Source organism: Harpegnathos saltator, unplaced genomic scaffold (assembly GCF_003227715.2).
Source record: "Harpegnathos saltator strain DR-91 unplaced genomic scaffold, Hsal_v8.6 scaffold229, whole genome shotgun sequence".
Lineage (NCBI taxonomy): Eukaryota > Metazoa > Arthropoda > Insecta > Hymenoptera > Formicidae > Harpegnathos > Harpegnathos saltator.
In genome coordinates this window covers 466,403-478,882 of record NW_020230016.1, presented here as the reverse complement: position 1 = coordinate 478,882, position 12,480 = coordinate 466,403, and the positions used below count along the sequence as shown (strand labels likewise).

The window sequence follows — 12,480 nt, the reverse complement described above, 5'->3', positions numbered from 1 at the left end:
GTCACGTTGATTTAATCAAATTCTTTCTTCCATACAGTTATTAATTATTAGCGCTTGTTATTGAATGAATTCGGATCTATATGAAAGACTCATATGACTTTTCTTCTTGGCGTATATCGATTTTTACAAATAACTCTCAAGCCCAATTCAGATTAGAATTGAAGATAGAGAATTGCAAGTTAGAGATTAGAATTTGATGGATTAAATTTCGCCCCATTTTATCCTAACTAGTCAAATTTCAATCTCCTCAATCTGCAATATCTAATTGGATATAGGTTTTAGAGAACTTGAAATAAACATTAATTCTATGCGAGTTCTCTTTGTATTATAAACATCTTTCGGTCGAAGAATTTTTTTTAAAAGTGTCTACTTTTTCTTTAAATATCCGACAAGAATAAAGCCAAAATCCCAGTCAGAACCGTAACGTTGATTGGACGTTGATTTGACGCTGAAATGGTCGATAAACCGTTGAATCAACGTTAATTCAACCCTCATCGACGTCGAATCAACATTGTGGTTCTGACTGGGAATAGCGACACGAAGGTCATTGAGAAGACAAATAGAAGTAAATATATATATACATATATTTATTTACTTGTAACTCATTATTATAGATATCTCATGTAATTCCTCACATCATACAAACCGCGGAATGATTCGCGATGAATATAACTATCTATCCCTTCGAATTGTCTTACGATAAAAATTCTATACAATTCAATCGTTTTAATGTTAAACAAGAATAATAACGGTAACGTTATGACGCACTGCAATATAGGATTAAAAGTCATCTAGACGGACTTGCGTAGCAAGCCCATACGAAGCGTACGCATAGAAAAGTCAATCAATCACACATAAAGTCCGATATAAAGGATACAACAATGCAGTGTCCTTTAGATTTTATACATGCAATTGTTTAATTTTTCTATGTATATGCATTATGCATATCCAGCTGTATACATACGTGCGTCGGTATCGTATGAATTGGTTGCTGCATAAAGAGGAAACAATATGCGGAAAATCTACCTATTATTACATCTAAATACACAAACCATTGGAACTGTTATTGCACTGTGATTCGACATCATCATGGAAAGTCGAGCTTACGCGTACGCTCGAAACGGGAAGGGAACGAACCGTTTTGTTCTTTTAACTATTAACACCATCTTAATTAAAAGGCATTATTTATAATATTTAAAACAACAGGTCCTCGTCACCCTCGTCGAGCATGTTCGCGGCCTCCAAGTTGTGCCCAGCTGCGATCAATTCTGCTCTTTCCGCTTCGACCTATAAGTGATATAAAAGGTATAAAATTTAATATACAAATGTTTTTCATTTCCAATATTTATTTTATTTATTTATTAAATAAATTTAATTATTTTATTTATTTATTAAATAAATTTAAATATATAAAAAATAATAGAATAAAATAAATTTCAAATATCATATTCGATGAATTATCATATGTCTGATAAATGGCATCATATTTAATATCATGGTTTGTTAGTCATGCAATAATTGTTTGCAAATGCAATGATTATATAGACTGTGTTCCAATATTCACTGTCAGCACTGAAAATCTATAGTATATGTGACACAAATTATGTATTTTCAGTACTGGCAGTGAATATCGGAACGCAGCCCTAGTCTTCTCAGAAGCCAAATTAGTCAATTTTTTTTTATAAATTCTTTAGTATTAAAAAGATTAAACATTATAAGCACACTATTTTTAATTAAATTAAAAAATTTACGAAAAATTAAGTTATAATACACATATATGTAATATAATTATTATTAAATTATAATAAATAATATATATATATGTAATTGATGAAATTATTACATAAATGTAAGAAAAAGACAAAGAATTGACCAACTTAGTTTAGAAAGACCCATAACGATCATACCTTTGCTTTGGCTATCTTCTTCTTATCTTGAATCTTTTTCAACCGATAAAATTCCTCTCGTTCCAGCTCGTCGAGTTCAGAGATGATGTATGCGAGAGTTCTTTCGATTCGCGGAATAATGACGTGTTCGATCGCGTTGACACGGCGATTCGTGATCTTGATCACCTCGTCGAGAGTGACGAAGCTCGTTTGTAACGACGCCAATTCTACCAGAAGTTTTACAGCCCGTTGGTAGTTCTTCTTTAGCTTCGCCAATTGCTGACCACCTCTGGCTAAGCCAGCTAGCTCATAAGTATCTGTACCATCCTGATAAGATTCAAAAACTGGAAGATTCACACCAGCAACATTATCCTTTTTGGAGCGTATCTTGATCTGTGCCTTTGTTACATTCTGCAGCACCACTTGATTAAAATCTCCGGTTGCAAACTTTGCCTCAGCCAAAGAAAAGGCAGCTTCCTTCATTACCTCACCCATCAAAGTTTTAGTCTGGAAGTGACATGAATTAAGAAATAATGATATATGTTTAATTATCTGTATTAGAGATTTTGATATTTCAGAAACTCATTCTGAGAAAAACTTAATCACTGTCAAACTTGTTTTTCTAAAATGTCAATGATAGTTTCCTGAGAAAGACACATTCTTGTATTATAAATAACAATAAAAATATTGAAAAAAAAATTCCATGTTATATAAAATGATAATCATACCTCAATGATCTTCCCCAAAATCATCCTGAAACGCATTTGTAAGGCATCGGCTTTCTTTTTCAAGAGACCATGACCTTTTTGTGCTCCGTGTAAACGAGATTTCATCAACATCTGTGCCCTGATAAACAAGTGTATAAAATTAATCAAAAGACTAACAAATAAATCCAGAAAACGATCAAATAGTTCATCTTCCTACACTATGTGCTAATCTTCATTCTAAGTGAAACACTTTGCGAGATGCAAGCAGGTGGGAAATATCCAGTAGAATGAAAGATCCTAGTGAAAGGTCGGAATATATAGTGTTGTTCTTAAATAAAGTATCTAAAGTATTTCTGTTAACAGGTGAAAACACATGGGTTACACCCATTGCGTTACGATACGCAGCTGTCGAACGAAACTGTTTGAGGATAAATGACAGACAGCGCGCATAACGTGAACAAGCACGTTGTACGATGGTCACGTCGAATTCAGTGAAATAAGCTTACTTACCCCCGAGAGGGGAAAATTTGCAGTTTATCCTTGCCCGACATTCTCGCGCGACCACTGTACGGATCAGACAGGAATGGGATTGATCAGCTGACTCGGGCGACCGGAAGTTTCGCTATCGCGTGCCGAACGGCGCGTGATTTTAATGGCGCGCGAATAAGACTAACATAAACGGCATAGCAGCCTTTAGTCTACCTTTCTCAAAATTCTATTTAATCCTTTGTTTCTAATTAATCCTGTGTAGTGATAAATATACTTACCACCTTTTCCTCTTTCATTATTACGACTTGTAGTTTTACCTTTTCACTGTGGCGCACTTTCGGAGCGAACCATCAATACAGACGGCGCGATATTCACATATTAGTCTCTGCGACTGGTTGTTCACTGAGTACTGACCAAAACAGTATCTGGAAATTTGATACTATTCTTAGGAGTTGAAAAAATAAATAATTGCAAATAAATTAAAAATATCCAGTATTTGATCTATTTTAAGTGGTCTTCTAAGCTATTTTTAATTTACTTAATTTGTACATTCCTTCAATAATAATTCGTGAAAAAAATGCAAAATTGATAATGAGGAACAAATTTATTTTGACAATTTTAACACAATGAGAACAAAGATAATATAAACAAATAAAGATAGTAGAAACAATTTAATAATTAGTGAGAACAAAAATAATATGAACAAATAAAGATAGTAGAAACAATTTAATAATTAATGAGAACAAATATAATATAAACAAATAAAGATAGTAGAAACAATTTAATAATTAATTTGTGAGTGTTATATTCTAAAGCGTGGTCTACAATGGCCGTAAGCAGTAAGAAGAAAGCGTGAACAGTAAGAAATGGACCAACCACAGTTGATTATTTTTATCATAAGCGACTGTGATTGATTTATTTCTTACCGTTTACGCTTACTTCTTAGGCCCAGTTCCATACTTGCACCAACTTGCTTTAAATGGAGTTTAAAGCTAAACCAATGATTAAAAGCAATAGTAAATGCGCATATATTATTGCTTTTAACCATTGGTTTAGCTTTAAACTCCGTTTAAAGCAAGTTGTGGAACTAGGCCTTACTGCTTACTGCCATTGTAGACCAGGCTTTAGCCAGTTAAAGTGTTACAGCAAGAAAAACGTAGATGGCATATATTTACGGCTTTCGTATATATTGATAGGGCCAGAGCACAGACTTCTGCATAACGCATAAGAGAATCAACCAATCAGAATTCTTCATTTCTGTCCTGAGGAGGGAAATGAAGAAAACTAATTGAGAAAATAATTAAAGAAAGAAGAAAAATAATTAAATTTATTCTCTTATGCGTTGTGTTATGCAAAAGCCTGTGCTCTTGCCTATAGATTTGTGAGAGCGTATAGATACGCCTTTCGTGTATATGGACCGACTTGTGAGGGCGTATATATACGCCTTTAGCAGCGAAAGGGTTAATGAAAATAACTATATAAGAAAATAAGTACTGCTAATAGTTTAACGAAAATAAGTATGCTCTCACATTTTTCTGGTATATATATTAATTTCTGGTATATATTAATACTTACTTTATATATTTTCCATACATATCCGATTATTCATTTTTAATTGTTTATAAACAAATAAAGTTATAAAAATAGCGATTTAAAAAAATTTAATTTCTTGGAAAGTATTTAAGATTAGAGGTTAAAAATTTTACTGAATATTCTTTACATGTCAAAATATAATGTATATTTTTTCCAGCATTTTCGTACATTAGATTTTTTTTATTAACAAATTACTTATTTATTATAAAAATAAAAATTATTAATTTATTAATATTCTGTGAACTTCAAAAACATATTTCATATATAATAAGTTTCATCCTATATCTAATTTACTCAGATCTAATTTATTCAGAGTTATATTAATTTACCCCTATATATGGCAGCCATATTGGATTTATTTTTAATTTTTGAAATTTAATTTTAGATTTGTAATCAGCAACCCAAAAAATATAGAAATACAAAATTTCACAAATATCCATTCAGTGGAAAAATGTATTAAAGGGTTAATCTAATTAATGATTAACTAGCAGAATCGCCAACAGTTCTTAATTATGTAATTTGTCGTCTGATATTGACCAAAGAATTAATTATTCTGCGTGTGTAACAGAATAGTACCAAATAGATAATATTAGATTGATAGTATCTTCAAATACAAGTCATAAGAATAAAGAAGTTATTTACTTATTTAAAAAAAAAAAGATTTTTATATTAGCAAATTTACCGACTTATGTAATAGTCAATTATCTTAAATACAATTTGGAGAAAATCACTTTTAATATATATCATATAATTAAATTTTTAGAGTTTCTCAATCCTTATTAATAATTTATTATTTATTGGTTACTCAAGAAGTGAAAATGATGTTAAAGAAGTATTCTATTACTGTAATAATTTTATTGGCTGCAAGGTAATGATTAATTAGCTTAATCAAAATTCAAAGAGTTACCTTCATATATTATGTAATTTGTTATTTTTAAAGTATTTTAATCGCATATGTTATTGACTTATTGATTATTGATTATTCAAAAAAGCGAGACTTGCTGTCTTAAAGCAGCAACTGTATCTGTCACTGTGATCATTTTTTGGTAATATTTATAAACAAATATATACGGTTAGAAAAATACTAGTGAAATAATTATATCACGTATTCAGAGGTTATATATCGGTTTGTGTTTATGAAATAAAAATGAATATCACTGGAGTGAAACATATCGGCCATCGAAATATCATGTAATTCGTGATTTCTCGCGTATTTTCCGCGCATATTTCTAAATTCGATATTTCAATGACACAAAAAATGTTCACAGAATCGCACGATAATTCTGCTATTTCGTCAGATTTGAAATCTTCCGAGGATACAAACGACAAGAATTTCTTTTCGCATATAAACGGTAAATCGACGAAAATGGTCGATGTATATGCTCTTCGTCTGAGTGAAAAACGAGATTTTTGGTGGTCGGACATCGTCAGAAAAGCTAACGAGATACTCGTTAGAATGAAGATAACTACAGGGACTGAGGTCGAAAAGAAGTAACTTTCATAAGTATACGTAGTACTTCTCGCGGTAAGCAAGAAACTCGTTTTTATCATGTCGGATTTTCTACAAATTCTTTAATTTTTGTACCAGAGCACACATAATGATGAGTGTTTAACTTCTTGAATTTGAAATTCGCATAAAGCAGAATCACAATCAATTGTCGACTTTAGACTTATATTGAGTTTTGCAACAAGGTAAAAGTACCAATACTATATCAATATATGTATCTAATTCTGGACATTTCTGTTTTAACCTTTACATTCAAATATTTAAACTATTAACATGCGATATACACATATACTGAATATGAACAGGGTGTCCCAAAAGTAACGGACCACTCTAATAACTCTTCAGTATTGAAGTTTCAAGAAAAATGATCTGAATAAAAGTTGTAGGGATTTAAGTGAGCTACTTTATAATGACTTTGACTTTGACCTTGACCTCTATTTTCAAGGTCATTTGAAGGTCAACTTGCATTTTTCTAATGGGAATCCTTATTTTTTATTACACTGTTTTTTTCTACTAGTTAATTTGAACAACTTTTATCTAAAATATTTTTTTATTTGTCTAATATTTTTTGAGATATTTGAGAAAACTTGATAACTTTTTCAATATTTAACTTACGATATCTCGCTAATTATTTGTCGGAAGAAAAAGTAATATTAGATTTTCTTGCTTTATTTAGTCTCAAGAATATATTGTTACAGTACCGTCCTGATTTTTGTTAATTTGATGATTCTGGAATTTCCAAATATCAGTAAGTTAACAAAAGTCAAGACGTTATTGAAACAATATATTCTTGAAACTAAATAAAGCAAGAAAGTCTAGTATCACTTTTTTTTCCGACAAATAGCGAGATATCGTAAGTTAAATATTGAAAAAGTTATCAAGTTTTCTCAAATATCTCAAAAAATATTAGACAAATAAAAAAATATTTTAGATAAAAGTTGTTCAAATTAACTAGTAGAAAAAAACAGTGTAATAAAAAATAAGGGTTCCTATTTAAAAAATGCAAGTTGACCTTCAAATGACCTTGAAAATAGAGGTCAAGGTCAAAGTCAAGGTCATCATAAGGTAGCTCACTTAAATCCCTACAACTTTTATTCAGATCGTTTTCCTTGAAATATCAATACTGAAGAGTTATGATGGTGATCCGTTACTTTTGGGACACCAATGTGTATATCTGTATATGCACAATGTAATATACAGGGTGTCCCATTTTAACTTTCGCATTAAAAAATCTCGAAATCTTCGAGGTCGACGAAAAAATGTTTCAGACAAAAGTTTTAGGGCTGGATGGGGGATATACATCAGTGACCTCGACCTTGACCTTGAGGTCAAATTTCAAAGTAATTTGAAGGTCAGAGTTTTTTTTTTATGGAAACTCCAATTTTTTTATTACACCGCCATTTTCTACTAATTAATATAAATAACTTTTGTCCGAAACATTTTTTTATTTGCCTAATATTTTTTGAGATGTTTAAAGAAAACTTGATATCTTTTTCAATATTTAACTCACGATATCTCGCTAACTATTTGTCGGAAGAAAAACTTATTGACTTTTAGAAATTTCAAAATCATCAAATTAACAAAAGTCAGGGCGCTTTTATAACAATATATTCTTGAAATTAAATAGAGCAGAAAAATCTAGTACCACTTTTTCTTCCGACAAATAGTGAGATATCGTGAGTTAAATATTGGAAAAGACATAAAGTTTTCTTTAAACATCTAAAAAAATATTAGGCAAATAAGAAAATGCTTCAGACAAAAGTTGTTTATATTAATTGGTAGAAAAAGACGGTGTAATAAAAAATTGAGGTTTCCATTAAAAAAAATAACTTTGACCTTCAAATTACCTTGAAATTTGACCTCAAGATCAAGGTCAAGGTCACTGATCCCCCATCCAGCCCTAAAATTTTTGTCTGAAACATTTTTTCGTCGACCTCAAAGATTTCGAGATTTTTTAATGCGAAAGTTAAAATGGGACACCCTGTATACATACATATATATATATACATATTTTGTGTATGTGTGTATATATGTATACAGGCTAAGCAAAAAGTCCCGGATCGATGAAATATCTCGAAAACCAAGCATTTTAGAAAAAAATGTTTCGGACAAAAGTTATGTAGTTTTAAGGGGGACATAAAACGACTATATCATTTTGTTTACAGATAGCGCCACTTTCGAGATACTCATTGATCATTACTTTTCTTAAATGGAATCTCCAATTTTTTATTATATCATCTTTTTCTATCAATTAATTTGAACAACTTTTGTCTGAAACATTTTTTTATTTGCCTAATATTTTTTTAGATATTTAAGGAAAACTAACTTTTTCAATATTTAACTTACGATATTTTGCTATTTGCTGGAAGGAAAAATAATACTAAACTTTTTTACTCTATTTGGTCTTAAGAATATATTGTTAATATGTAGTTATTACTTATAATGTAGTTAATATGCAGTTAATATGCAGTAGTGCCTTAACTTTTGTTATTTTATTTATTTATTACTTAATCGACTTTTGGAAATTTCAAAATTATCAAATTAACAAATGTCAGGGCGCTATTGTAACAATATATTCTTGAGAGTAAATAGAGTAAAAAAGTCTAATACCATTTTCTCTTCTGAAAAATATTTAGCGAGATATCGTAAGTTAACTATTGAAAAAATTATCAAGTATTCTTTAAATATTAAAAAAAAATATTAGGCAAATAAAAAAATGTTTCAGACAAAAGTTATTTAAATTAATGGTAGAAAAGATTATATAATAAAAAATTAGGGATTCCATTTAAGAAAAATAATGATCAGTGAATATTTCGAAAGTGGTGCCATTTGTAAACAAAATGATATAGTTGTTTTATGTCCCCCTTAAAACCACACTTTTGTTTGAAACATTTTTTTCTAAAATGCTTGATTTTCGAGATATTTCACCGGTCCGGGACTTTTTGCTCACCCTGTATACATACATATATATACATGTATACGTATATATATATATGTGTACATACATACATACATACATATATATATATATATATATATATACATATATATATATAGCACTCATCATTACTTTTACTTTAAGTAACTTTGGATTTCTCAAGTAAACTAAAATTATTATTTTATGTCTATAATTTTGTGAAGCAATATATACAAAAGATAGGAAATCAGTGACTGATCAGTGACATACACATTGTTTTATAATATCAAAATAAATAATTACAATTAATTATAATATATAAATAATTGTATCAAATTATAAAAATATAATCACTTTGGTTTAGCTGAAAAGTCCGAAATTACTTATCATACAACTCAATATAAAATTCAACGCGATGATGTCAGTATAATACAATTTGTCCAGGTTCCAAAACCTGTCGTGCGTTTATGTTGATCCTAGTCTCGGCAATGTAAGCACGCGCTTTGTGCCAATCATCCTGATTGTACGTGAGACTATTCGAGCTGTCATTGTGACTTACATCCCACGGAACTGGCTCGGATGCCGCTAAAATTTTTGGGATACCGTGATACCGCAAACGAGAACTGCCAGACATTATTACGACATCACCGCTCCGTAGAAACATTGCGTCAGCAGGATCCTCCTGTCTGGATCCACCGATGAGAAAGATCGCCGTTTGGCCGAAACTCATAGAGAACAACGGTGCTGCAATGTTTACCTCCGATTGATCCGTGTGACCCGCGAGAGTCGAGTTCATTCGATAATAGTTCACAATCGCCGCTTCCGCCTTAAAGTCTCTGAAATCTAATGCTTTCGCTAGAGTGGATGTTAAACCTAATAGTTCTACCGGCATGTCACTCTTAGAGCTTTCAGAGTACAGTTTAGTGTTCCAATTGTGATGGTAGCCCAGCGTCGCCCATCTTAGTTTTGGTAGAAGAGTTTTGGCTCTTTCAGAAGACCTGTGTGTGCAAAATATCAATTACAATTTTCATAACTTATATAAATCTCTTGGAAATTTAACAATGTTTGGAAACAGATCAATATTAATGATAAATATGAGACACTTTTAGATATTTAATCACAAGATATATTAATGGCCAGTAACAATCATACAAGTTGATTGTTGTGAATAAATGCTATTTGCCATTAATTTCAGCTTTTATATATTTTTTAATTTTAGTATTAGAGCATATTGGTATTTGGCTTTTTGTTAATAAGGAGTTTACAAAATATAGAATTCATTAAGTTGACATAAACATCTGAAATTCATATATATATATAAACATTTTCTTTTATTAAATAGATCTTTTTCTGTATGAAGTATGTGATTTTTCAAATACAAGATATTTTTTATATAAGAATAATAATAATAGGTAATGTCATGTGAAGCAATATAAGTTAATAGTGCTCCTTACTGAAAACATACGTCCCACCATATTTCGTTGTTTAAAATATTATGGGCATCTATATTCAGCTTATATGGTTCCTTGGAGTAGTCCTTCAAGCATTTCATGATCCAATATCGTTGACCGTTCGATGTAAACGGGTCCCGGATAAAAATAAGTCCTTCGGAAGAGAAACAAAGAACAAATAAGGATTAAACATTGACAATATATTGATATTTCCATAAAATATCGATATAATTGCGCAGAAATATCGTATATACCGGGAATATCCAGCAATTCATAGATTTTCCACTTTTCCGTTGGTTTCAGCCCAAAATTATTCCCGAACTGTACATCAGTTATCACTTGTGGTTTGACATATTTAACCTAAAACATTTGACATATCTAACCTAAAAACATTATCTAATCTAAAAGAATTTATGAACTTGGAAAATATATCAACTAATGTCACATACTCTGACGTGATCCGGATCATCGAAATCGATTACTTTGCTAAGATCAGGTGCAGGATTTCGACTCTTGTAATATTTGAAACTGTCGCGGAACATCTTTCTTCGTTCTCTTGTGGGCTGCCATGTTTCCTTTCTCCTGCTTTATTCGCGTTGCGGAAGATGACTCTATCGTCGCATTCATAGAGCCGTATTCCAAGGGTGATATTCATAGTCGAGTCTCAAATCAGTACTTAAGACAATCTTAGTTAAGTCGGTCTTATTCAATCAAGACCGTCTCAAGATCAGTACGTTTCATAGTCGTGAAATAAGACGATCTTCGCGAAGAATATGTTGCTCAAGTAAAGCCAGCGGCACTCAATGCTTGTTTTCGTGCTGGATTGCTTGCTGGATGAAAATCAGCGTTCTGATTGGTACATTTCCGAAGATGAATGGAAATGTCCCAATCAGAACGCAGTATTTTCATCCAGCAAGGCTGTAACGTAAGCTGTCAGCGAATGAAAATATTTCATTTCGTGCCTTGCAACCTTACAGCCTTACTCTTACAGCTAATGTAGACGAGCCTTAGTGTGCCGCTGGCTTAAGACTCATTTGATTTGAGATTGACTTGGTGAAGACAGACTAAAGATTGTGCTTATTCTCGAATCGACTATTTCCGTTATCGAGTATTTCCGTTAGGTCCTTCAATCAAAACACAGGATACAAGGTGCAATATTACTAGAGAGAAACCTAAGAGCGGCCACGGCCGCGTTTTCAGGCGCGAAGCTTGAGGCGCTTTTCGCGACTGTTTGATATCGCCCTCTGCATCCATTTTTAGCCGGGAACTATTTGCTGCATTCATTTTCTGGCGCGCCGGTAAAGTCTCCACTTGGTGTGAGTCCGTGTTACGTCCACTTTCAGTCGCACGGTTTGAGTTCGAATTACCAGGTGCGTGTCCCGACTATTAGATAGGCTGAGACGAGATAAATATCTGATGAGTGAGACAAGAACGGAGAAGCAATTATTAATGAAATTACTCCGTCTCTTTCTCACTACCAGTAAGCAGACCGCGCGACGATAGGCACGAGACGAGCCAGCGACGATATTTTCGCCACGCAATAATCACCCCTCCTCTATCCCGCTCGCCTTTGACATGACACGTTCCGCGTAATGCGGGAAAGGAACGATTTAGAGATTTCAAATTCGCTGTGGAATCGGAGAAGGGAGAGAGGGATGTAATTATAATCAGTTGATAGCAAGAGGCAGAGTAACAAAGCCAGCAGCAAGCAGCTAATAATAGGATCGTGCGCCGAAATTTTGTTGTTCATCCGTTCTTACTATAGCGAGAAAATGTTGAAACGCTATCATTTTCCCACCACTTTGCGGTAGATAGCATGGTGTGTTTTTTTTTTATAGTGGTTTCTCCAATAGGCCTATTCCACTATCATTATTTAACGTGTATGAAACAAAAACGAAACACGCTATAATTGATTAACAATTTCTTATCA

General features: G+C 32.0%; 2 protein-coding genes across 4 annotated transcripts; both read right to left on the bottom strand.

Annotated features, from left to right (window-relative positions):
• Positions 1–991: 991 nt before the first annotated feature.
• On the bottom strand, positions 992–3,246 carry Vha36-1 (V-type proton ATPase subunit Vha36-1). Of its 2 annotated transcripts, none has more exons than XM_011145725.3 (4): positions 3,104–3,246; positions 2,615–2,732; positions 1,908–2,393; positions 992–1,287 (listed from the first exon to the last, which is right to left on the bottom strand). In XM_011145725.3, the coding sequence occupies exons 1-4, from the start codon at positions 3,142–3,144 to the stop codon at positions 1,195–1,197; spliced, it is 738 nt and encodes a 245-aa protein (XP_011144027.1). In that variant the 5' UTR covers positions 3,145–3,246; the 3' UTR covers positions 992–1,194. The 2 variants fall into 2 exon arrangements, with proteins under 2 accessions (XP_011144027.1, XP_025154424.1); XM_025298639.1 differs by lacking the exon at positions 3,104–3,246 and adding an exon at positions 2,811–3,018.
• Positions 3,247–3,373: 127 nt separating this feature from the next.
• On the bottom strand, positions 3,374–11,176 carry AlkB (alpha-ketoglutarate-dependent dioxygenase AlkB). Of its 2 annotated transcripts, XM_025298638.1 has the most exons (5): positions 11,000–11,174; positions 10,805–10,910; positions 10,554–10,704; positions 9,857–10,097; positions 3,374–3,507 (listed from the first exon to the last, which is right to left on the bottom strand). In XM_025298638.1, the coding sequence occupies exons 1-5, from the start codon at positions 11,090–11,092 to the stop codon at positions 3,454–3,456; spliced, it is 645 nt and encodes a 214-aa protein (XP_025154423.1). In that variant the 5' UTR covers positions 11,093–11,174; the 3' UTR covers positions 3,374–3,453. The 2 variants fall into 2 exon arrangements, with proteins under 2 accessions (XP_025154423.1, XP_011144029.1); XM_011145727.3 differs by lacking the exon at positions 3,374–3,507 and having other exon boundaries at positions 9,454–10,097; positions 11,000–11,176.
• Between the last annotated feature and the right edge of the window lie 1,304 nt (positions 11,177–12,480).

Bases quoted from the DNA above. Each gene is read 5' to 3' on its own strand.
- Vha36-1 (XM_011145725.3), bottom strand. From the start codon at position 3,144: ATGTCGGGCAAGGATAAACTGCAAATTTTCCCCTCTCGGGG. The intron at 2,394-2,614 runs GTATGATTATCA...TGTCACTTCCAG, and splicing joins TTTTGGGGAAGATCATTGAG to ACTAAAACTTTGATGGGTGA. The intron at 1,288-1,907 runs GTATGATCGTTA...TATCACTTATAG, and splicing joins AGAAGATAGCCAAAGCAAAG to GTCGAAGCGGAAAGAGCAGA.
- AlkB (XM_011145727.3), bottom strand. From the start codon at position 11,092: ATGTTCCGCGACAGTTTCAAATATTACAAGAGTCGAAATCCTGCACCT. The intron at 10,911-10,999 runs GTATGTGACATT...CAAATGTTTTAG, and splicing joins ATGATCCGGATCACGTCAGA to GTTAAATATGTCAAACCACA. The intron at 10,705-10,804 runs GTATATACGATA...TCTCTTCCGAAG, and splicing joins TGAATTGCTGGATATTCCCG to GACTTATTTTTATCCGGGAC.